The following is a 22,090-nucleotide window of genomic DNA, read 5'->3' on the forward strand; positions in this document are numbered from 1 at the left end:
CTCCCAATTCCGTCACCCACAGCCTTTGTGATGTGGAAAGGGAGATGGGTTGGTATTTTCCCCCAGATGGGGCGGGGCACCTGTGCAAGCACTCGGGGCCATGCAGCAGACCGGGAAGCAAAGTGAAGCACAGCAGGCGCCTTACAGCATGGTAGGAACCGCAGACGCTGCCCCGTCGAGCCCCAACAAGGCTGCTGTCCTCTAACACAGACGCCTGCGACAGAAACAGACCCTTAGGACGAACTATACAGAAAACGTAACGTCAGGAAGAGCTCTAGGGATGCGTGTCCTCAGGACCGCCCTGCAGGCCCCACACCAGCTTCCCTGATCTTCCCACGGAGCTGCGGGCACACAAGGAACAAACATGCAGAAGAGTTCAAACTGCTGTCAGTGGCATGCAATTTAGTCTCCAGTAGGATGCTTCCATCCGCTACCTGGCAAACGTTCCATGCTATGAGAAACTTGTTAACCTAGGTTGAAAGCCAGCAGGTAAGCCCAGCATCGGGAATGTCCTCACATTTCTCGTCTAAAAATAACTCATGCTTAGTGACTTGGAAATAAAATATTAAATTATGTTATAGACTTAATGTTGAGTATTTTGTAACTCTTTAAAAATTGCTACATAGAAAGCAGTATTTGATTATCTTGAAATCTTGGGTAACTAATCAGAAACAGGAGCACGCAATGCCACAAATGGTGATTGTCAAACTTTGTCCAGTTTAAGGGAAACCCTAGTGTCCCCTGTATGTCCAAAAGGAGAAAGAGACACCCTGGGTCGGCTTGGTAGCCATCTACTTATAAACCTGTTCATGAGCATGCCATTTACAAAGTTATTAACAATACAGTATTTGAATGCTTAATGGTCCTGTATTACCTAAGTACTTGTTTTTAAAACTGGAAATGTCCAGAGTAATACGGCTAAACATGGAAATACCCAGTACAGTGGCACAGATGGGCATCTAAGGGACGCCAAGGCATAAAAAGCCCTCTCTTTCTGGCAACAGGCAAAGGAAATGCAGCCGCTGCTCCGTCCCCAACTGGCGCAGCCAGCAGATGGAACCCAGATCTGGCCAGAGGGCCTGACAGACACCAGGGCAGATGAAGGCCCCCCCGTCAAGACGCTGTCCTCCAGGGCACACATGCTCGGCAGGAGGGCCTGCAGGTGGAGGTGGGCGCTGGGGGGGTGGGGGGGGGAGGTGGGGAAGCTCGGCGCGGGCCAGGCAGCGCTGCACAGATAGGAGGGCTGGAGGAGGCAAAGGCAGGGTTTAAAGCCTTGCAAAGATACAGCAGAGGCTGTCGTGATGGTTCTGTTGCCATGACAGCTGAGCTGCCAGTGCAGGCGGCCAAAGGCCAGAAGCGCGCTGGGGACCGCGTGCTCAGGATGCTGGACAGACGCAACTCCATATTACAGCTACAGGAAGCAGAACTATGATTTTAAGACTACATTTCCCCAGCGCCTCTGAACCAGAACCGCTTTCTAGTCAGTGCTGGAAGAAAAGCTTTGGGGTGGGGGAAGGGTGGAGAGAGCAAAGCTGTGACATCACGTCGACGGCAGTCACAGAGCAGGGTTAGCAGCCCCCCGCCCCCATCTGGGTGCTTCTCACAGCTGGCCCTGTGGATCTGAGGGGTGGGCACCGGCAGACTCAACCATGGATTAAAAAATGGTTGAAAAACCTGTCACTTACACTGACCACGTGCAGATGGTTTCCCAAATTGTTCTCTCAACACCCCAGCGGGCGGCCTACAGCATCAAGGATTCATTCGCTACTGTGAAGTAATCTAGACATGACTGAAAGTCCGTGCAGTGCGGTGCAGGCTATGGAGCCACACACGGCGTTATAGGAGGGCCTTGAGCAGGGGCTGGAACCCGAGGGACAGTCGCACGTCTGCTCCCGCCTGGGGGAAGCGGCGGGAGGAACGCCTGCTTCCACGCAGGGCCACAAGGTCCTCAAGGTACAAAATGTACAGCCGCGCCGCCAGCCGCGCCGCCACTTCCCCAAGTCCAGCCCTGTCCAAACGCACCAAAGGGCACCCACGAGGGAGGGGCACGCGCAGGGCTGGAGAGCGGGCTCCAGGCACAGTTGGGAGCACTTCCGGGTCCACAGTAGGGCCACACTAGGGAGCCGGCGGCGGCTCGGGGGCCGGGCTCACTCAGAGGCAATTCAACCTCCAAAACATGCGCCCCTGGACTTCTGACACCGATTCCTTGTGCCGGCAAAGGGCTCTGAACCCAGCCCAGAGGCTGGGGCTGCACACCGGCCGTGTGAAAACAGGAAACGGGGTTCCACAGCCCCTCCTGCCCACTGTTCCAAGACCAAGCAATCAGTGTGCACAGTGACCTTCCAAATTGCTTCCTGGACACATTTACAAAAGAAAAATATTTTTAAAGAAACAAATGAAAACCCCGAATAGGGAACAATTGCTGGAAACGGGGAGACCCAAGAGACCGAATTTCTGGAGTTGAGTGTTTTTGTGTTTCTTTCTTTCCTGTGGCATAGGTTTGAACGGAGGGATGTACCCTGGCAGGGCACGAGCGTCTCCTCCAACTCTTTTTACTTTAGCCATTTTTCAGGTAGGGTGTCATGGCACTGCTCTGGCTGGCCTCAAACCGTGATCCTCCTTCCTGCGCCTCCTATGGAAAGCATGAGCTTTACATAGGCAATGGTGAGCCCCGTTCACTGTACGGGACATGGTTTTGGAAATTCATATCCACGAGACTCTCTTTTTCCTAAACTCCCTTTTTCTATTTGAGTTCCTAAATTACTTCAGATGTTTTTTTCTTTTTTAAACATTGAGAAAAGTTTTTAACAAACTAGTCCTGCCAAGCAGAAGCCCCGGGGAGCTGCACCCTGAGGAGGTTCAAGTGTCTGCGAGACTGCACAGCAGGGCAGCCAGGAAGGAGCAGGGGAGAACAGACCTGGGCAGAGAAGGGTTTGGGAGTCAGGCCGCTGCAGGGGAGCCGGAGGTCCGAGCAGGAAAGTCCCTGTGATCAGAGAACAGAATCACCACAGCTATGGACTCAGACAGAGCAACAGGTGCGGACATGCATCTTAGGAAGGAAAGAGGAAGGAAAGAGCTGTTAACGGGCAAAACCCGACACAGTCACGACTTTGGAGTGTGCACACAGAGAGCGAACAAACAAGATGGAATTTTAGCGGATAACAAGACCGTAGAGGTTTGGTTGTGGTCGTCTGAGTTCTAATTTTTCAAATTTGTTGGGGGAAATTGCAAAGCGGGAGCGGGCAAGGCATCAGCCGCGAGGGGCGTAGAAAGCTGCTCCTCCATCCTTGCACACAGACAGGACGGTCCCTGGAGACGAAGGACTGTCCCTCTGAGGTCCCGCCACGTGTGCCCTCATTCCCACGCCTCCACCAGCCCCGGCAAAGCAGCCCTCACGAGAGGCAAATGGGCTTCTGGGGTGCCTGGAGTGGGTGAGGCCCCTCTGTCACCCCTCAGTGGAGACAGCACACAGCCCTGGGGCCCAGGGGAGGAGCACCACGGCCCCCACCCAGAGCAGTGCCGCCAGGCCCAGACTCAGCTTCTGCCAGGGCAAAAGACCCAACAGTTACTCGGAGGAGCCCCTAGGCCCGCGTCCTGTCGGCCCCTGTCCGGGCTTCCTCAGTAAAAATGAGCAAGCGGGGTGTCATGCAGGAGCAGATAAGGGACCACAGCAGAACCACGGCTGAAGTCCCACCGCGCATGCTCTTGGGCCAAATTTAAGTGAGGTAGACAGAGACTGGACTTGGGTAGCTAAGTCAGATAACACCTAGGAACGCTAAAGGAATGCATTAACGCATTCTTGTTTCTTTCCTTTCCACTAATTCTATTTTTTTTTTTTTTTGTCTGAGAACAGGATGCCTTTTTTTTTTTTTTTTTTTTTTTGTCGGTTGTGGGCCTGAACTCTGGGCCTGGGCACTGTCCCCCAGCTCTTCAGCTATAGACCAGCGCTGAGACCAACCTGAGCCACAGCCCTACTTCCGGCTTTTTCTGATTATGTGGTGCTGAAGAATCGAACCCAAGGCCTCATGCATGAAAGGCAAGCACTCTACCACTGATCCACCTTCCCAGCCCAACAGGATGCTTTTGCTTATTGGCTGGCGCTCTACCATCTGGGCCCCGCTTCCCTTTGATTAATTTTAAACTAAAAGCATACACAAAAATACATTCTTTCACGATAGTTAGTGGAATATCATAACTCATATTTAAACACAGAAGGGTGGAACAACTCTGAAAGAAAACACTCGTGTTAATTACTTTCCAAAAAAGTTTAACAGAAAGCACAGATTCCAAATGGAGTAAATCAGATACTAACGAAGGAAAGGAGCAAACTGAGCTGAACCCACGCACACCATGCACGCCACGAAACCCACCAGCTTCTCCTCCCTGGAAGATGACCGGGAGGACATCCTGCCGTCACCACCGCTGTAGCCTGAGTTCTGGGTGCCAAAGGAGACACTGGTGAGAGGGGAGCTGGGGGAAGGGGGGAGAGGGAGGGGCATGGTGGCCAGGGAGACACAGGAAGTAACAACCAGGCCGTTTGTCTCCAGAACCCCTGGCCCTGATTTTTTTTTTTTTTTTTTTGGGTCCGGTTGTGGAGCCTGAACTCTGGGCCTGGGCACTGTCCCTCAGCTCTTCAGCTCAAGGCTAGCGCTCTACCACTTGAGCCGCAGCGCCACTTCCGGCTTTTTTTTTGGTTTTGCTTATGTGGTGCTGAGGAATCGAACCCAGGGCCTCATGCATGCAAGGCAAGTGCTCTACCACTGAGCCACCTTCCCAGCACCCCCTGGCCCTGATTTTATACCCAGTGCTGAGTCTCAGTGAGACCATGCGGTTATCTGTCATGAGGTCATCACTGAGTAGCGCTCCTGTCACAGTCTGTGGCTTACCTAAATTCCTCCTTCATCTAAGTTCTGCTTATTGCCAAATTTTAGGGTTTTCTTCAGCTCAGCACACCTGACCACCTCAGCTCAATTCTCACCTCTGGTGCAGGTGGAGGGAGGCTCAGGGCCTCTCCCTCCCTCGCCTCCCTATCTGGAGGAACCTCCTGGTGAAGGCTGGAAGATGCACTTTGAATGACAAAGCCCAGTGAAGAACATGGGGAGGGGCAACAGGGGTGAAGTTGGACAGATGGGGGGGAGAGGGAGGGAGGAAGGGGGAAATCAGAGGAAGAGCGGCCTGCCTCTCCCAGGGCTTCCTGAGCTCCCCTGAGACCCAGGCTAGCCTGTCCCCACACTCTCCGCTCTGACTCCTCGCTTGGCATCGGTACATCCCTCTTCCCTCCACAAGTAGCGTTAGAGCTGGCTCAGCGGCTCCCTTTGTGTTTGATCTCTTTTTTTTTTTTTTTGGGTCCGGTCGTGGAGCCTGAACTCTGGGCCTGGGCGCTGTCCCTCAGCTCTTCAGCTCAAGTCAAGTGCTCTACCACTTGAGCCACAGCGCCACTTCTGGTTTTCTGAATGGTTTATTGGAGATAAGAGTCTTATGGATGTTCCTGCCCAGGCTGGCTTTGAACTGCGATCCTCAGATCTCAGCCTCCTGAGTAAGGAGGATTACAAGCATGAGCCACCGACACCCAGACACGACCTAAAGCTTAACACAACCCATGAAACACAGGTTCATTGTCATTAACGTAAAAATAAGGCGTAACACAGAGCCGGGTGCCAGCCTGCCCTGCCGCGGGCACGGGTCCCGCTGTGTCAGGACACCACGCGGGGCAGCGGACTGAGAAGCGCTGATCAGCACACATGACAGCGTGCTAGAGGGAAAGCTGCAGGCTAGTCAGATTCGGGGGAGCCGTTCAGGGGTGCCAGGAGATGCAGAGCCACAACGCGGCTGTCGTGACCGTGTAGAACAAAGCACAGTGTCCTAAACACCACACACACAGAGGGTGCTGTGCACAGGGCGCACAGTGTCCTAAACACCACACACACAGAGGGTGCTGTGCACAGGGCACACAATGTCCTATACACCACACAGAGGGTGCTGTGCACAGTGTCCTAAACACCACACACACAGAGGGTGCTGTGCACAGGGTGCACAGTGTCCTATACACCACACAGAGGGTGCTGTGCACAGGGTGCACAGTGTCCTAAACACCACACACACACAGGGTGCTGTGCACAGGATCCTGTACACAGGGTAGTGTATACAGAACTCACAGTGTCCTATACACCACACACACACAGGGTGCTGTGCACAGAACTCACAGTGCCCTATACACCACACACACACAAGGTGCTGTGCAGTGTCCTAAACACCACACACACACAGGGTGCTGTGCACAGAACTCACGTGTCCTATACACCACACACACACAGGGTGCTGTGCAGTTACAGTGTCCTATATACCACACAGAGGGTGCTGTGCACAGGATCCTGTACACAGGGTAGTGTATACAGAACTCACAGTGTCCTATACACCACACACACACAGGGTGCTGTGCACAGAACTCACAGTGCCCTATACACCACACACACACAAGGTGCTGTGCAGTGTCCTAAACACCACACACACACAGGGTGCTGTGCACAGAACTCACGTGTCCTATACACCACACACACACAGGGTGCTGTGCAGTTACAGTGTCCTATATACCACACAGAGGGTGCTGTGCACAGGATCCTGTACACAGGGTAGTGTATACAGAACTCACAGTGTCCTATACACCACACACACACAGGGTGCTGTGCACAGAACTCACAGTGCCCTATACACCACACACACACAAGGTGCTGTGCACAGTGTCCTAAACACCACACACACACAGCGTGCTGTGCACAGAACTCACGTGTCCTATACACCACACACACACAGGATGCTGTGCACAGGATCCTATCCACCACACACACACAGGGTGCACATGATCCTATACACCACACATACATACAAGGTGCTGTGCACAGGGTGCACAGGATTCTATACACCGCACACACTCAGGGTGCTGTACACAGAACTCACAGTGTCCTATACACCACACACAGGGTGCTGTGAACAGGGTGCACAGGATTTTATACACCACACAGTCAGGGTGCTGTACACAGAACTCACAGTGTCCTATACACCACACACAGGGTGCTGTGCACCGGGCGCACAGTGTCCTACAGGCTGTACATGACACGAGGTCCTGTACACAGGATACCCGGGGTATGACCTCGCCCTCCTCTCCGTCCTCTGTGCTTCTCACCCTCAATCCTGCATGCCAGCCATCCTACTCAGCTTTCCTCTTCCCTTGTGGAGAACATGAGCTCTCGTGTCTACATGTATGTTTAATGTGAACACTACCAGCATGAAGGCCGGGCCTGGAGAGCTGTGAGAACACGGGACTCAAGTCCCCCTGAAAGCGGACTTTACCAGAATACACAGAGCAGTACACGTGTGCTGAGGGCTGAGACCCAACAGAGGCGACCTGTAATCCTGGAGATGCCTAGCAAAACGGACCACTGAAAACAGAATCTGAGTCATGCTAGGAACGTGTGAGAACATTCTGAATAGGTTAGAAAAACGCACAAAGACAACAAAATGACACAAAAAGGGCAAAGATGCTAACTTTACATTTTGGCAGCTTGTTAGCAACCTCCTTGAATTTTGTGCGGTGCAAGCATACTGTACTAACCCTGCCAGATCTTCTGCTCAGGGACTGGGATCCAGACCGCTCTCCATCACAGCCATTTGTCTGTTTCAATGAGAAAAGAGAAAGCCAGACGAGTATGCAGATGGAGACACTGACTGGCCAGCAAGAGGGAGGCTGGGGCAAAGCATGCTGGGGGTGGCGGGCACTGATCTTGGCAGGCCCCTGCTGCCCAGGCCTCTTGTCCACACCACTGCAACTCAGGAGAAAGCAACACAGTCAGGCGCTCAACCCATCAGCTTCCTGTCGCCTGTCACTGCTGGTAAGTCTTACAGTCCCTTCCTCTGAGCCCTGGGCAGCGAGGCGCACGGCCTGCTGCGGCTGCTCTCTGCAGCGTTCTATGTTCAGTCTTCCAGCATGACTGTGGACATGCCGGCCTCCACGAAGTCTGGATACCAGGCCAGTGAGTAAGTGATCCGGCCTCGTCAACCATGGTAAGGTCCTGGTTCAGGGCAAGTTCGGGGAAATTACAGCCCCATATGAAGCTGAACTCATAAGCTGAACTCTATTAGACCTAAAATAATTAAATGTGAAAGTTCATTGTGGAGGTTTCGGGGGGGAGGTGCATAGCTTCGAGATTCATTTTATTTATATTCATCATCTTCCTACTTTATTTTTCAAAATTTAACCTGAGGACAGACTTAATGACTTCCTAATTAATCCTCTAGGAAAGACAGAGAGAATGTGCTACCTTTGCTTGCCTCCCAACCGTTGCCCAAGCTCAGGCTTTCTAAATCATGTCCCGATGGAACTTTAAGGAAACCTCTGCTCTTAAGGTGAGGAGGAATGCCCTGCACACGTGGGGCAGGTGGACAGATGGAGGTGCTGCCGTGTCACATGACCTCAGGCACAGCACCAGTCCTGGCAGCTGTGAGAGTTGATGCTGTGCTGGAGCAAAGGCACACACCTGTTTATCACCTGTTCCCACCCCCCCCCACAAATATGCAGGATTGCTTACGAAAAGCTTTGGGGAATGCCCCCTCCCCAGTTGTCTGTAATGGAATTTTGTCCTAGGGCACATTCCTGTTCATGGGAGCCTGCTGAGGTCACATCAAAAGGGATTTTCACCTTCTTTCAGAAGGTTTAATATGCATGGGGTATGGGCACAGCAGGGCAATGCGGGCTGACAAGGGTCTCAGTGTTAGAATAAAAACTTCATCTGAAGTCAGGTCCTAGTTTTGCTCTGCGGAGTTCTTTTCTCAGGGCCCCTCACTGAGCAGGGCACTCTGCTGTTCACTTGGCTGGGCACTGCTGCACGGGCCACCGCTAGGCCTCGGGGACTGGCATGCCCAGGAGCCAGGCTCTGCCTGGACATCTCAGTCCCTGGAGGAAGGCCCAGGAATAAGTACTTTAACAAGCTCTGCTGGTGAACCTGATATTCAAAAACACTGCTGCAAAGTAAAGGCATTCATGTGTGCATGCACACGTGGCTGCGGTCCTGGGGCTTGAACTCAGAGTCTGGGCACTGTATCTCAGCTTTTTTGCTCAAGGCTAATGCTCTACCACTCAAGCTACAACTCAACTTTGGGCTTTTTGGTGGTTAATTGCGGATTCGAGTCTCAGGGACTTTCCTGCACAGGCTGGCTTAAAACTGTGATCCTTAGATCGATCTCAGCCTCCAAAGTAGCTAGGCTTACAGCTGTAATCTACATCTAGCGGATCTACATTTTAAACAGCAGATACAGGCCACACAAACAAAAACTAATGGCAGCTGTGCCCACTGAATCTTGACCGGACCATGCAGTCCTCAGGGCACCAGGGGTTTCCAGGACCAGGCAAAGTCAGTTGTCAGCTTTTCTTATTAAAAATGCTGAAAAAACAATGGGCTGGGCTTGCCTCTCATGCATGAGCCCTGGGTTCAATTCCTCAGCACCACATAAACAGAAAAAGCCGGAAGTGGGTGCTATGGAGAGCTGAGGGACAGGGCCAAGGCCCAGAGTTCAAGCCCCATGATGGGCCAAAAAAAAAAAAGAATGCTGAAAAACAAAACCCAAATCTGTCTCTGACCACTGCTACAATGTAATTAATTCATTCCTTCAAGGACAGGCACTTAAAATCTATGGTGAGATCAAAATTAAAGGGCTAACAATCTAGAAACAGGTTCAAATACAAAAGGATTGCTAGTTACAATGTTGCAAAATGCTCTGATCTACCCAGGGAAGTGCTGTGCAGATAAGTAGCGGACCCCATGTAGGATACTTCCTGAATCTGTGTCCCTATCTTCCCTATCTTTGTCCTAGCTGGAGCTGGCTATACTCTCACCAGGCGAGAGTGGCCCCACAGCTGGGCACTGGGCAGGCTGAATGCCCGGCTCTCCGCGCTCTGTGTTCCCACTCCGGGCTCCCTTCCCCCTTCTACCGGCCCTGGGGAGACCTGGAAGGTCCCACACAGGACAGATGCAGCACTATTTACCTACTATCACTGGGAGCTAAAAACACCTGTTTAGCCGGGTGCCAGTGGCTCACGCCTGTAATCCTAGCTACTCGGGAGGCTGAGTTCTGAGGATCACGGTTCAAAGCCAGCCCAGGCAGGAAATCCCGGAAATTCTTATCTCCAATAAACCACCAGAAAACCCAGAAGTGGCGCTGTGGCTCAAGTGATAGAGTGCTCGCCTTGAGCTGAAGAGCTGAGGGACAGCACCCAGACCCAGAGTTCAAGCCCCACAACCAAAAAACAAAACAAAAAAACATGTTTATAATATGAATTTGCTGAATAATTTTGAAAGATAGACTTAATTGAACACGAGAGTTACTGTTTGCTACCTCAACGGGAAGCAGTGCTTTCTGCTGAGATTTATATTGAATTTTTCTGGCTGTACTGGGGTTTGAACTCGGGACTTCACATTTGCTCCCCTTGACCCACATCCCCAGACCTATTTGACTGTAGTTATTTTTCAAGGTCTTGAGTAGTTTTGCCCAGGCTGGTCTGGACCCAAATCCTCTTCCCTAAAGCCTCCTGCTCAGCTGGGATGACAGGCATGTAGCTGTACCCCCCAAAACCCAAGCTTAGATCTGAAGCCTTTGTTTTGTGGTTGGAACTGAAGTCTTTCCTGAGAGTATTTTCTGGCAAAAGGGTCAAAGGCACATTCAATTTTGCATGGCTAGAGATTAGAAAAAAATTTTTTTTGTTTTAAAAGAGCACAAAGTAACTTCAGTTGGGGCTCAGGTGCTCACACAGCACATGGTAAACACTGGTCCCCGAGGCCCGGATGGGACCCCAGACCCGCGGGCAGAGCCCCTGGGAGGAAGCCGGCTGGGTGGAGACTGTTGGAGGGACAAAGACACACGGCTTTTTTGGGAGGTTAGTGAAGCATGATTGGTTATTGGGCATCACACCACACAGTTAGGTTCACACGGCAAAGTCTGTCTGTCCAGCTCACCCAGGCGTGGGGGCCCCTGTACTCCAGGTCAGACTGCACCTGCCAGGACGATGTGAACGAGGAGAGCAGGAGAGGAGAGCCGGAGGAGAGGAGAACATTATTAACACGCAACAGGCAGTCTTTACAACCCTCACAGGAACATGCCTCCCACGACTTCCGGGTCTTACAGACTGTCTAAAAAGGAGGAGGGCAACCATAAACTCCCAGGGTGTTAAGTAAGACTTCAACGGTTTCAAGAATTGGTGAATTACGAAACTGTGTGAGCAAAACTACTTCCTCTTTACACCGTGCACGCGCTAACTGCAGGGAAAGGATACCAGGTATATCACTATCGGGCTTTGAGGAAGAAAAATGAAAAACTCATGACAGCCAAGAGTCTCTGAGGGAGCATGGAGGGAGAAGCTTCCCCGGCAGCAGGGCCGGCGGCAGGCAGGCCAGCGCGGTGGGAGGGGGAAACAAAAGACTCCAAAAGACCCTCAGCAATTCAAAGTGAAGATGTCAGAATGTGAGAGCACATCCCTCCCTCGGTGGAGAATGAGTGACATGTCATTCTGCCCGGCCCGGCCTCACTGGTGATTGCTGGTGGAGGGGCACCCCTCCGCCCTCCCCCCCACCCCCCGCGTTGTCACTAAGAACTGGGACCCAAGCAGGCATCTCAAGGCAGTCCAGGCCAGTTCTGCACCTATGCAAATTAGGAGCTTTGATTCGTGTCTAAGATCCAAGCTCCCAAGTGTCTGTGGTCTTTAACACATTTGTTTCTTTTGCTCACGTGCGTCATGGGACAGAGTGGCACAGAGTGAAAGCCCCAGGGACTTTCCCCTGCTCCTTTTTTTTTTATTTGGTCGTGGGGCTTGAACTCAGGGCTTGGGCGCTGTCCCCATGGTCTTCAGCTCAAGGCGAGCACTCTACCGTGTGAGCCACAGCGCCACTTCTGGTTTTCTAGTGGTTTATTGGAGATAAGAGTCTCACTGACTTGCCTGCCTGGGCTGGCTTTGAACCGTGATCCTCAGATCTCAGCCTCCTGAGTAGCTGGGATGACAGGCGTGAGCCACCGGCGCCCAGCTTCTCCTGCTCTTAACTGCTGCCTGTGGGCTTCCTGTACAAAATGCCACACCTTCCAGCACAGGTGTCAGCGAGGTAAGCAAAGAAGGGTGACTAGCATGGAAATTCAGCTAAAATACTGTCAGTGAGATGAAGGCTAGCCTAACCCCCAACTCTTCACATTCTGCGTCAGGAAGCCTGGGAGAAAGTGCACACAAGTCTTGCACAGAATTCGTCATGGGTCTGAAGATGAAACATCCTATTAGAGGTTTACTTTCTGTTCAATCTCCCGTTCTCTCTTCACTCCCTATAATTCGGGATTTGTTCTCACTATTTCCACCAAAGGTTCTTTTGGCAGGGCTGGGGGGCATGGTTCAAGTAGTAGAGCACCAGATTAGTAAGCACGAGGTACTGAGTTCCAGCCCCAAGACTACCAGAAACAAAAAACCCAAACAGATGGCTGATGGTTTTGGATGCTCAGTCCAGTGTGAGTTCTTAGCTCTGCAGGCCTCGAGCCACACTTCCTTGACCTGGCAGCCAGGGTGGGCATGGGCATGGGTGGTGCTGGGCCTGGCTACAGATTCTGGAAGCCGAGCTTCGCACTTACGGTATTTCAGTTACAGAACTCATCCTTCTTCCAAGGGACTTAAGTGGCATCATCAAGGTCATGTGCCTAAGGGACAGGTCCCCAAAGCAAGGTGACACTTTGAGTGCTTTCATGGTTGTTAACTGTCCAGCAGATCATGGGGGAGCTGCTTTGGCACAGCAAGAGAGGACGATGGAGCAGTTGACCTACGACATCAGCATGTCGTCACGACAAACAGCCCTGTAAACGCACACTTCGTACTTACAGAACGTAGGAAGGCACTCAGGGAGTGACAGGAGCAACTGTCACACTGATGACAAACCCGCTCCCAGTCCCATGAAGTTCCTCAGTACTAGAGGGACTCCGAGCAGCTGCTCTGAGATGCGGCTCGACCAGCGGGAAGAGGACTTTCAACTGCCTCAGTTTCTCCACTTCCCAGCGCACACGACTGCTTCAAGTATAATTGTGGAGGTTTTTGGAGTGTATTTACCAACCGTTAGATTGTCAGTGGAGAGGAGATTTCATCATAGTTGCTAACTGGGAAGGTCCCTGAGGATGGGGCGCCCTGAAGGTGGCTGCTGGAGACTGCCCCCCCCGAATCAGTGAGCAGTGACTGCCATGCGGCCTTGCTCGGGGCCTGCACACGGCGGGCACGCAGAGCAGCTGACGATGCCAGGCGCCCTTGCACCCCTACCCCGCACACCGGCAACGCTGAGCCACTGGGAACCAAGCTTCCGTGGTTTTGTGATGTGGAAAACCGTGAAAAATAACAACTTCTACTCTTGGGAGAACGTGACCGCGCACATTCATACATTTCCCACCGAGCGGACTTGACGTTGGTGTCTCATCCACCAGACGCTGGCTGTGAGACAAGGGGTAACGGGTGTGAGATGGGGGTGCAGGGGTTCTACCCACCCACCCCCTGGCCATGCACACCACTTCCTCTCCCCCCCCCCCCCGTCACTCAGGGTACTGACCCGCAGACTGCCGCGGCTACCCACAGACATGCGCTCGTCCTCATCAGAAGCCTAGTGGGAGAAAGGGTGAGAACAACAGTGAAGGCACAGAGCAGAAACCAGAGCCCAAGTCTCAGAGGGACGTGGTGATCAGACTCCACAGCGGCGGGGGGCTCAGATCCCCCCCCCCAAGAGCAAAGGGGGCACAAGCCAGGTCTGTGGCAGCGTGGGCTTTGGGCCGTTTCCCAGGACTGCTTGTGGAAACAGGCTTCACTTACAGATTAGCTACAAATAAGTCTCGGAGTTGATATTACTGTGCAAATTAGCCATGGGTATTCAGTCGCATAAAAAGCACCAGAAACACCAGGAATATGTAAATACTCAAACCTTCCCCAGACACACGCTGCTCACTGAACTTAGGTCAAAATACCAAAGGCAGCGCTTGGTCTTTGTTTAGATAGTAACGTCAGCCCCGAGGAGCAGGGCGGCCCTCAGCCACAATGCCCAGAACAGAGGAACGCGGTACTGACCGAGGTGTTTCTTCTGGACCTGCGGGAGTAGCGCTCACTGTCTTCCTACCAAAGCAACAGGGAGACAGCAGAGTTAGAAACCGGCAGAGGAGAGTGCTTCACAGCGCTTAGAACAGCCCCACTGAAACAAAGAAGAGCCCGTGCAACTAAATGCCAAATAAATATTTTCTTTGCTTCTGTTTAAAGGCTTCAGTGTCATAACCCTGGGCAAAGTGCCTTCTCGGTGAGGTTCTTGAGCACACAGATAATTGGACTGTTCGAGCCTTTGAAAATCAGCAAGAGAGCACTAGGGAAGAAGCTAGGCCTGACTCTTTGGTAACCTCTGAAATCTGGTCCATTGAAGTTGACCTGCTTTACCTCTTACATTCAGAAGCCGATTCTTCATTTTGGGGAATCAGAGGAGAAGTCATTTCCACAAAAATTCCCAGTAAGGATGTTACCCTACACCTCCAGCGCATGGAGTCTGAGACTCACACGGGTTTGCACATTTGGACATATCTGGAGTTGGGGCATGACTGATAGTAAAACTGCTCCCAATTCTAGCTAGCAGCTTTCTCTTTCTCAGTGGCATATATATAAGAGTAACATCTTTTAATTATTATAAGACTTAAAATAAATTACATATGTCAGAGTGAAATAAACTAAACTGAAAACTGGTACAGGTTGTCACTCACACACGTGCGTATGCGTGTGCCTATGTGTTGGTCCTGGGGCTTGAACTCAAGGCCTTACGTTCACATTTGACTTTTTCACTCAAGGCTGGCATAGCTCCACTTTATTTATTTATTTATTTGATGGTTAACTGGAGACAGACTTTTCTGCCAGGCTGGCTTCGAACCACCTTGACCCTCAGATCTCAGCCTCCTCAGTAGCTAGGACTGCAGGCGTGCATCAGTGCCAGGCTGCTTAGTCATGTTTGTTTCAACAGAGGAAGTGTGTGTTCTATCCTCTGGAGCATCTAAGATGCTGGGTGATAGTCTTGTTTTAGGAATGAGGAACACTGAACAGAACGTCGACACCCTGGCCAGGTTCTCGAACACTGGGAGCAGTGAGGACATGCCCCTGGAGCCAGCCAGGAGGAGGTGGGTGATCTTTATGGGACCAGTGGGAAGCACCACAAAGTGCACTCCCAGACCTCACCATGGGGTCACCTCTCCCGTGAGGGCCAAGGATGGGGGGGTAATCCCTGGGGGTGAGCTAGCACCATCTGACCTGAGGAGGCAGAAGAGCAGGGCTAGGGAACGGGCAGGAGAGGTGGAGAGTTTTCCTTCATGGGTGTGGAAGGGTGAGGGCGTATGAAGGTCAGAAGGGACGGAAGGGCTGAGAGCAGTTGCTGCAGTCCGAGGAAGGAAAGGGAGCGTGTGCCCCTTCTGGTTCCAACTGGAACATAGTGAGACGAGATGGTCATTAACTCAAGGTTTTTCTGGAAAGTTCTCACTTGGGGGACACGTGCCCAGCTTGAGTCTAGTGGAGAAACTTCTACACAGGAAGCTGGGGGCTGTGGAGGCCGTGCCTCACACGTGCCCTCCCGTGGATGCCAGCCAGCAGCTCCGCAGGAGCCACACCACCTGTGCTGGCCTGGACGCTTCTACGCAGGCCGCATACGGGGTGCACAGCTCTGTGTCAGACCAGACACAGAGATGCCCCAGAGAAAAACGCGCACCATCAAATCATGCTGCAGTAAGAAATCTATCCACATAATTAATCTGCATGCAAATTAAGTTAAAAACCACTTATGTCTTAAAATTGCATTCAAGGCCTACCATCCACTGTTCGATGTCACCCCATTTCGTATCCAGCCCATAATATTTCTATAGACAGAAGGGAAAGAAAATTAGTCAGGAAGCAACATGGCAAAGGCACAGGTACTGTGGGGACATGCACCTCCCCCCTGCCACCCCGGCACACGGGGAAGGGGGTGCTGTGTCTCATGCCAGGCAAAGCAGCTGCAGCTCAGTGGGGTCAAGCCTGCGAGAGGCCTGGCCAGTCCCTGCAAGCCACTGGTCCCCCAGACAAAGCAGGCCTGGGCCAGGATGGCCTCTGGAGACACCTGGAGCATCACAAACATCCCAATGAAGCTCCCGGGCCTTCAGAGCAAGCGCGTAAGCGGAATGAACCCTGCTCAGGTGAAGCTCCGCCTAGGGCCGGCGAGTGCTACTGTCCCAGAAGGGGAGAAACCCTGAGACCACGGGGGAGAAATGCTGGGTTGATCTGGACTTCCAGATCACATGTTCCTGGTATTTGTGCTGAACGAACTCAGGCCAGAGAAGTCATACCCTTCGGCTGTCCTTAGGGCCTGCTTGGACCCAAAGTGCCTGGAGCCTGTGGAGGTCTGTGGGCAGGAGAGAAAGGTGTGCACCTGAAGTTACGTTTGGGGTTTACACTAGCTAATGGCTCCATGGATGTACCTTGCCAGTCTAAATCATCACGATGCAAGTTAGCCCTCGAAGAGCACAGCACAGTACAGGAGCTCCAACATCAAGTGCGAAACAGGCTATGGATTCAAATAATGGGGTTCTGCCGTTCTCCTTACTTTCCCCTCCATTTCCAGTAAGAAAATCAAGGAACAATAAACCATACTCCATCTCATAAAACATAGCTGTGATTTCTTTTCACATTACACTCTTACAAGAGAAAGAGAGAGAGAGAGAGAGAGAGAGAGAGAGAGAGAGAGAGAGAGAGAGAGAGAGAGAGAGAGAGAGAGAGAAAGAGGCTGTCGGGAGTACAGGTAGCTGTATGCTTTACAATCACCCGCACGCGCTGCTGCTCAGTTTGGTTTAGTGTCATTGAGAAAAAGCAGCTGGATTTAAGACATGCTACTCCTGGATGGACTCAGGCCTCTCTCTTAGAGATGCTGCTAAGTGGAACATTAGAAGAGGAGAAATCAGGAGAACTGTGCAACGCTTTAAAAACTAAGCCATATCAAACTACTACAAAAAACCATATGAACCACCTCTTTTTTCACTTAAGCTATTTCCTTAGAATAGACTCGGGAAAGGGAATCAAAGCCAGCACTTGCTACTGTCAGAGTGTAATTTCAATTTCACTGACCGCCTTGGCTTCAAGCATTTTACACTCTGAAGCTGGCAGCTCAGCCCGGCCAGACTTGTCACGAGTAAGAAGGAAGCCCTCACGCCTGCTTTATCTTTATCTCTTCTCTAGTTTAATCACAAGGAAATAGAAGGAAAATCGCTCTTTTTACAGAGGAAATATGTGTGTATTCACAAGTTAATCAGATTCCAACAGAAGTCTGTATTACCAGTTTTTCTGGTTTTATATTTTTCCTTTGCCTCAATCCATGCCATCCTACAGGCTGATGTTTGTGTGTGGTTACACTAAGAACAGTATTCATGCTCTCTCACCTGGCTCGGGGAGCTGTAACCCCAGCCGCATTCCCACATCCGTCATGGGGAGAGCAGTCTGGAAACCGCAGTGCCTAGTGCCTGCCCCGTGCCCAGCCCCCGTGCCCAGTGCAGCCCTAGCCTCAGCCAACCGCACCAGCCCGGCCCTCCAGAGCAAACACAGGTTAGGATGTAGCAGTGAGTCATGCAGAGGGGAGCGAGGGGCAGACTGCTTTGGAAGGCGCTGAGCTCCCAGAACCAGCTTTGTTTCCAGAGAAACCATGTACACACAGTGGCCCACTGGGCTGCAAGAAGTGCCAACCGCCCTGTCCCTCATCCTGGATTACTTTGGTAAGGAAAGCCTTCCCTTCCCTCCCGTGTGTGTGTGTGTGTGTGTGTGTGTGTGTGTGTGTGTGTGTGTGTGTGTGTGTGTGTGTGTGTGTGTGTGTGTGTGTGTGTGTGTGTGTGTGTGTGTGTGTGTGTGTGTGTGTGTGTGTGTGTCAAGCCTTCCCTTCCCTCCCGTGTGTGTGTGTGTGTGTGTGTGTGTGTGTGTGTGTGTGTGTGTGTGTGTGTGTGTGTGTCCTCTGGCCATGGACTTCTGGAGGTCTCTCCAGCTGTGCATCCTACATAAGTTCACCTTCTCACTGTATCAGGGTGTGTGCATCAACAGAAAGCTCTGAAGTGGCCCTGGGCAGGACAGGGAGGGCGTGGGTGGAGATGGCCAGCTGGGTCCCCGGGGTGGGTCAGGGACAGCAGTGTCCCCTGCCCTGCACCAGTGACCCCGAGGCCACCTGGCCCAGCCCTGGACCTGCTCATTTCTCCCTGAACTCTGCAGATGGTTTGGAGCTCTGGCTCGGGATGCACTTCCCTACTGGGAAACACACTGGACTCATCTACCGGAAATGTACTTTGTTCAGCTGCATAAATTCTCGGGGCATCAGTGGCTCCCCTGGGGTGCGGATGTGGTTCTCCCTAGGTTTTCTGTGTTTGGCCTTCTCATTCTAAACCTCAGCTGCCCCCACGACAGCCAGGGGCAGAGATACACACTGTCTAAGACTCAGCCGGGGAACTGTATGGCTGCATTTCCATTTCCTTTCTCATTTGGATTTAAAAAACAATATCCAGGAGTCTCTTTATGTGTGGTAAGGTACACTGGTATTTTTAAAGTCTTTCTAATAAAGCTATGTGGAAAGATTTCTTTGAATCTTTGCTTTGAAAAGGTTCTTCAAATTCTGAAATGACTTTTGTGCTAGAATTTTTGTTGTTTTCTCTTTTTTGTGCTAGTACTAAGGCTTGAACTCAGGACCTGGGTGCTATCCCTGAGATTTTCTACTCAAGGCTGGTGCTCTACCACCTGACCCACAGTTCTCCTTCTGGCTTTTTGGTGGTTAATTGTCGGTAAGAGTCTCATAGGCTTTTCTGTTCAGGCTGGTTTTGTACTGGGATCCTCCAGTCTCAGCTTCCTGAGTAGCCAGGATGACAGGAGCGAGCCACTAGTGGTTGGCTTAGAATTTGCTTTCTAAGTTTAATTCCTCAAGGAATGGGGGTGGAGAGGGGTGCTGCTTCCCGTGGTGGAGCATGCTTCCGCAGACAAGCCCACAGACAAGGAGGCCAGCAGCCATCTTCAGTGCAAGGCGTGGTTCCTCAGAGGTGACCAGATCTTAGCAAGGAAAAAACACCAGTCCATGCAGATTAGAAAATGAAGAATAAAACGAGCCTACCTTTTGAACCTGATAGATCTACAGAGAAGGACAGAGAGACAGGAGAAAAACAGAAAATCCAATTAGAGCCACAGGAGCATCAGGCAGAAGGTTCTGTAAATAACCAGAAATGTGAGGAAAGGCCACACTGGGGTCCCTGCAATGGGGGTAAGCCGAGCACAAGAGCGTGTGAAGTCCAATGAAGAGCATCATGGTATCATTCACTCACATCCCGACTTAAGACACCCTGGTAAAACATGTTTGCCAGAATTGGGCTGGGTTATTACAATAACTTCTAATGCAGAAGTAACTATAATGTACTGGCACTTGTGGGAAACAGTATGAGATATTCTTCTGAAAATAACAAAATTCAAGCAGAAAGTGTAGTGACATAAATTACAGTCCACTGGTCAGCTCCCAAACACAGAATGAAGCTTCAGTGTTCGGATCCACACGGATGTGTACAGAATACCAGGGGAACTCCAGCAAAATACAGAGGTCTTTAGATGCAACTGCCCTATTTCAAAGGAGGTTATTACCATTCGGTGACATGACCGCTTTGCTGTAGAGCCTTCTTCTAATTATGCAGTGACACTAGATGAAACAATCTGCCTGTTTATTTGTACTCATTCAACAAAACGTACACAGTGCCAGTCCTGTCCAGGCCAGTCAGAGTGAAGGGCTGGAAACACCAAGTTTCTAGGCTTGCATGGGCGCACAGGTGCACACATTCAATATTGTGACTATAAATAAACACGGCACCTCAGCTGAAAAAGGTTTATCGTCTCAGTAGCAACAGGTCATCCCCCGAGCCCTGTCTTTTTCTATCAGCATCGGCTCACCCCCAGAATTCAGGGTTCACTGGGGTTTCCTGAAGGGTGTCTGCAAGTTATCTTCTCCTAGTGAGCCCACTGAAAGTAGGCGTCCATGCCAGAGAGCCAGGGTCAGGCGGCTGCAGCCGCAGAGAGGCACTGAGGGTTCGGATAAATCAAGGTGTAGGGTGGCTGGGGCTGCCTGGGTCTGGAGAGGCCTGATGACCAGCCAGTACCCCAACATAGCTCCCTTTGCCACATCTCGTACAGGCTTCCTGGGGACGCTAACTCTGGCTCTCAGCATGGCCCCTTCCGCAACGCCTAGCTGGACTCGGAGCTCTGGGCCGATGATACCCCTCCGGGAACACCAGGGCTACCCAGAAGCTCCACGTGGGCAGGTAGACAGGGTGGAGTTTCCCAGTTTTTCCATCAAAATACGAACCCTACTAGTTAAACACGGGTCTTCCAGAGCATATTCATTTCCTCTTATTCAACAACTTAAAATGTCAGCGTGCAGGCTATCAGATGGCACAAGCTCAGCCATGTTCACTGGTGCTAATAATAGCCCGGGCTTTGGGTAGTGAGGGTGTCAGGCCCCGGCTCAGGCCACCAGCAGCTCACCCTTCTCCCTAGCGTGTACACGCAGGCCCCTTCGCACGTGTAGGTAAGCATGGAGGAGCTGACACGTTGAACTGAAACCCTTTTGTACAACTAAAGCTAATAAAAAAGATGCAGATGGAAATACGATTAAAATAGTTCCTTAGAGGACCAACTGGCAATAGAAGCTCCACTAAAGCAGGCCTGCACAGGCACTCTGAGCAGAGGTGCGAGGTGTCGCGATGGCACCCGTGCCGGACGCTGTCTCGGGAACCAGGTGGAGTGGCCTAAAACACAACAGAGCCTTTTTCATTGTCCCCCCCCACACACTTCCCAGTCCAACTATTTCTGTGTGTGGTGCTTCCTGAAGGGCCTTCGATCCTGAGCCTGGCTCAGGATCCAACCAGGAGTGTGAAGAAGGGGGCTCGCCGGGTCTCAGGCCCTGATAGCTCTGCCCCTTGCTTTGGCTAGGAGGGCAGGGGAGGGGCTTCAGTTAAACAGCAGGAACAGGAAGCTGCTGCACGACCGTGGAGTCCAAATAACTCACTTGAAAACCTAGGAGCGCCTTTCCTTTTTCTATTTGGAAATAATACTTATGACTTGAGAGGAGATTGGAATAGGGAAAAATGCTAACCCTGCTTCTCTGAGTCAATAGGAGAGAAAGAAACCAGCAATATTAAACTGTAAGGCACAGTAACATAACAACTGCAACTTACAATGGTATTTACAATCCCTGAGGGAAGACAGGGAACACTGTGATCCCTTTGAGCAGGTGCAAGCGTTTTCGGAGCCCTGCTCAGACGCAGGTGAGTGTGCTGCCTGGCCACCTGGCCACGCAGGTCACTCTGTCACCATCGCAGGAGGGCCAGGCTCTAAGGTGCCGTGTCCCTGGAGAGCCCAGCACTGGGAAGCCCTTCCTAGCGAGCCGCTTTTCCCTCTCTACAGGACCATGGGATGACTGACCCCTGCAGCAGGGGTCCCCGGCTCTACATCCCTTCTCAGACTACCTGATAAGTGCTCTCCCCAAATCAAGCACAGCCACGCCCCTCTGCTTGCACACCTCACGGGACAGCAAGGAGTGGTGTAGGCCGGGGCCAGCCAACCCTACAGAGAACGTGACTGTGACCAGCTTGGTCCAAGCACGGGAGTCACTGGAGGAGAAAATAAAAGTCAGATTTTTATCTGAAAGCGCCCAAGGTGAACGCCTGCTAGGGTTTCCGGGCTGTGTGGGCCCAAGCAGAGCCTGTGGACGAAAATCAGCCCTAGACATGGCCAGTCACCTTGGCCAACACGTTACGTTCATAGCTACTTAACAGGAAAAGCGTATGGCGCGGGGTCCCTTTGCCGTACTATCTGGAAGGACATGGAAAGATTGCTGTCCTAAAGTGAGCTAAAAAGCCCCACACAGACCCAGCAGCCCCCTTCTGTGCCATCTAGCTATTCCACACGTGTAAGCCGCAGGTAAGGCATTTGTAAGCAAACAAGTTGGTCAATTAGGCAGAAACAACCAATCTGCTCTTTCTG

General features: G+C 51.7%; 1 protein-coding gene across 21 annotated transcripts in view; it reads right to left on the reverse strand.

Moving 5' to 3' along the window:
- The window catches only part of Lrrfip1 (LRR binding FLII interacting protein 1), a 119,449-nt gene that overhangs the window by 33,183 nt on the left and 64,176 nt on the right, over positions 1 to 22,090 (reverse strand). For 6 of the 21 annotated variants that reach the window (XM_070010026.1, XM_070009231.1, XM_070009388.1 and 3 more), the window contains exons 3-11: positions 19,179 to 19,196; positions 15,880 to 15,927; positions 14,117 to 14,161; positions 13,608 to 13,658; positions 11,004 to 11,177; positions 7,610 to 7,669; positions 4,371 to 4,436; positions 2,918 to 2,983; positions 146 to 214 (exon numbers count right to left, since the gene is read on the reverse strand). The exons of 7 other annotated variants lie outside the window; for them this stretch is intronic. In XM_070010026.1, the coding sequence (XP_069866127.1) occupies positions 146 to 214; positions 2,918 to 2,983; positions 4,371 to 4,436; positions 7,610 to 7,669; positions 11,004 to 11,177; positions 13,608 to 13,658; positions 14,117 to 14,161; positions 15,880 to 15,927; positions 19,179 to 19,196 (597 nt within the window). The remainder of the gene's footprint in view (positions 1 to 145; positions 215 to 2,917; positions 2,984 to 4,370; positions 4,437 to 7,609; positions 7,670 to 11,003; positions 11,178 to 13,607; positions 13,659 to 14,116; positions 14,162 to 15,879; positions 15,928 to 19,178; positions 19,197 to 22,090) is intronic. 8 more of the 21 variants (XM_070009844.1, XM_070009757.1, XM_070009505.1 and 5 more) reach the window with 3 other exon arrangements.

Source organism: Dipodomys merriami, unplaced genomic scaffold, assembly GCF_024711535.1.
Source record: "Dipodomys merriami isolate MVZ:Mamm:240054 unplaced genomic scaffold, mDipMer1.0.p SCAF_1, whole genome shotgun sequence".
NCBI classification, from domain to species: Eukaryota; Metazoa; Chordata; class Mammalia; order Rodentia; family Heteromyidae; genus Dipodomys; species Dipodomys merriami.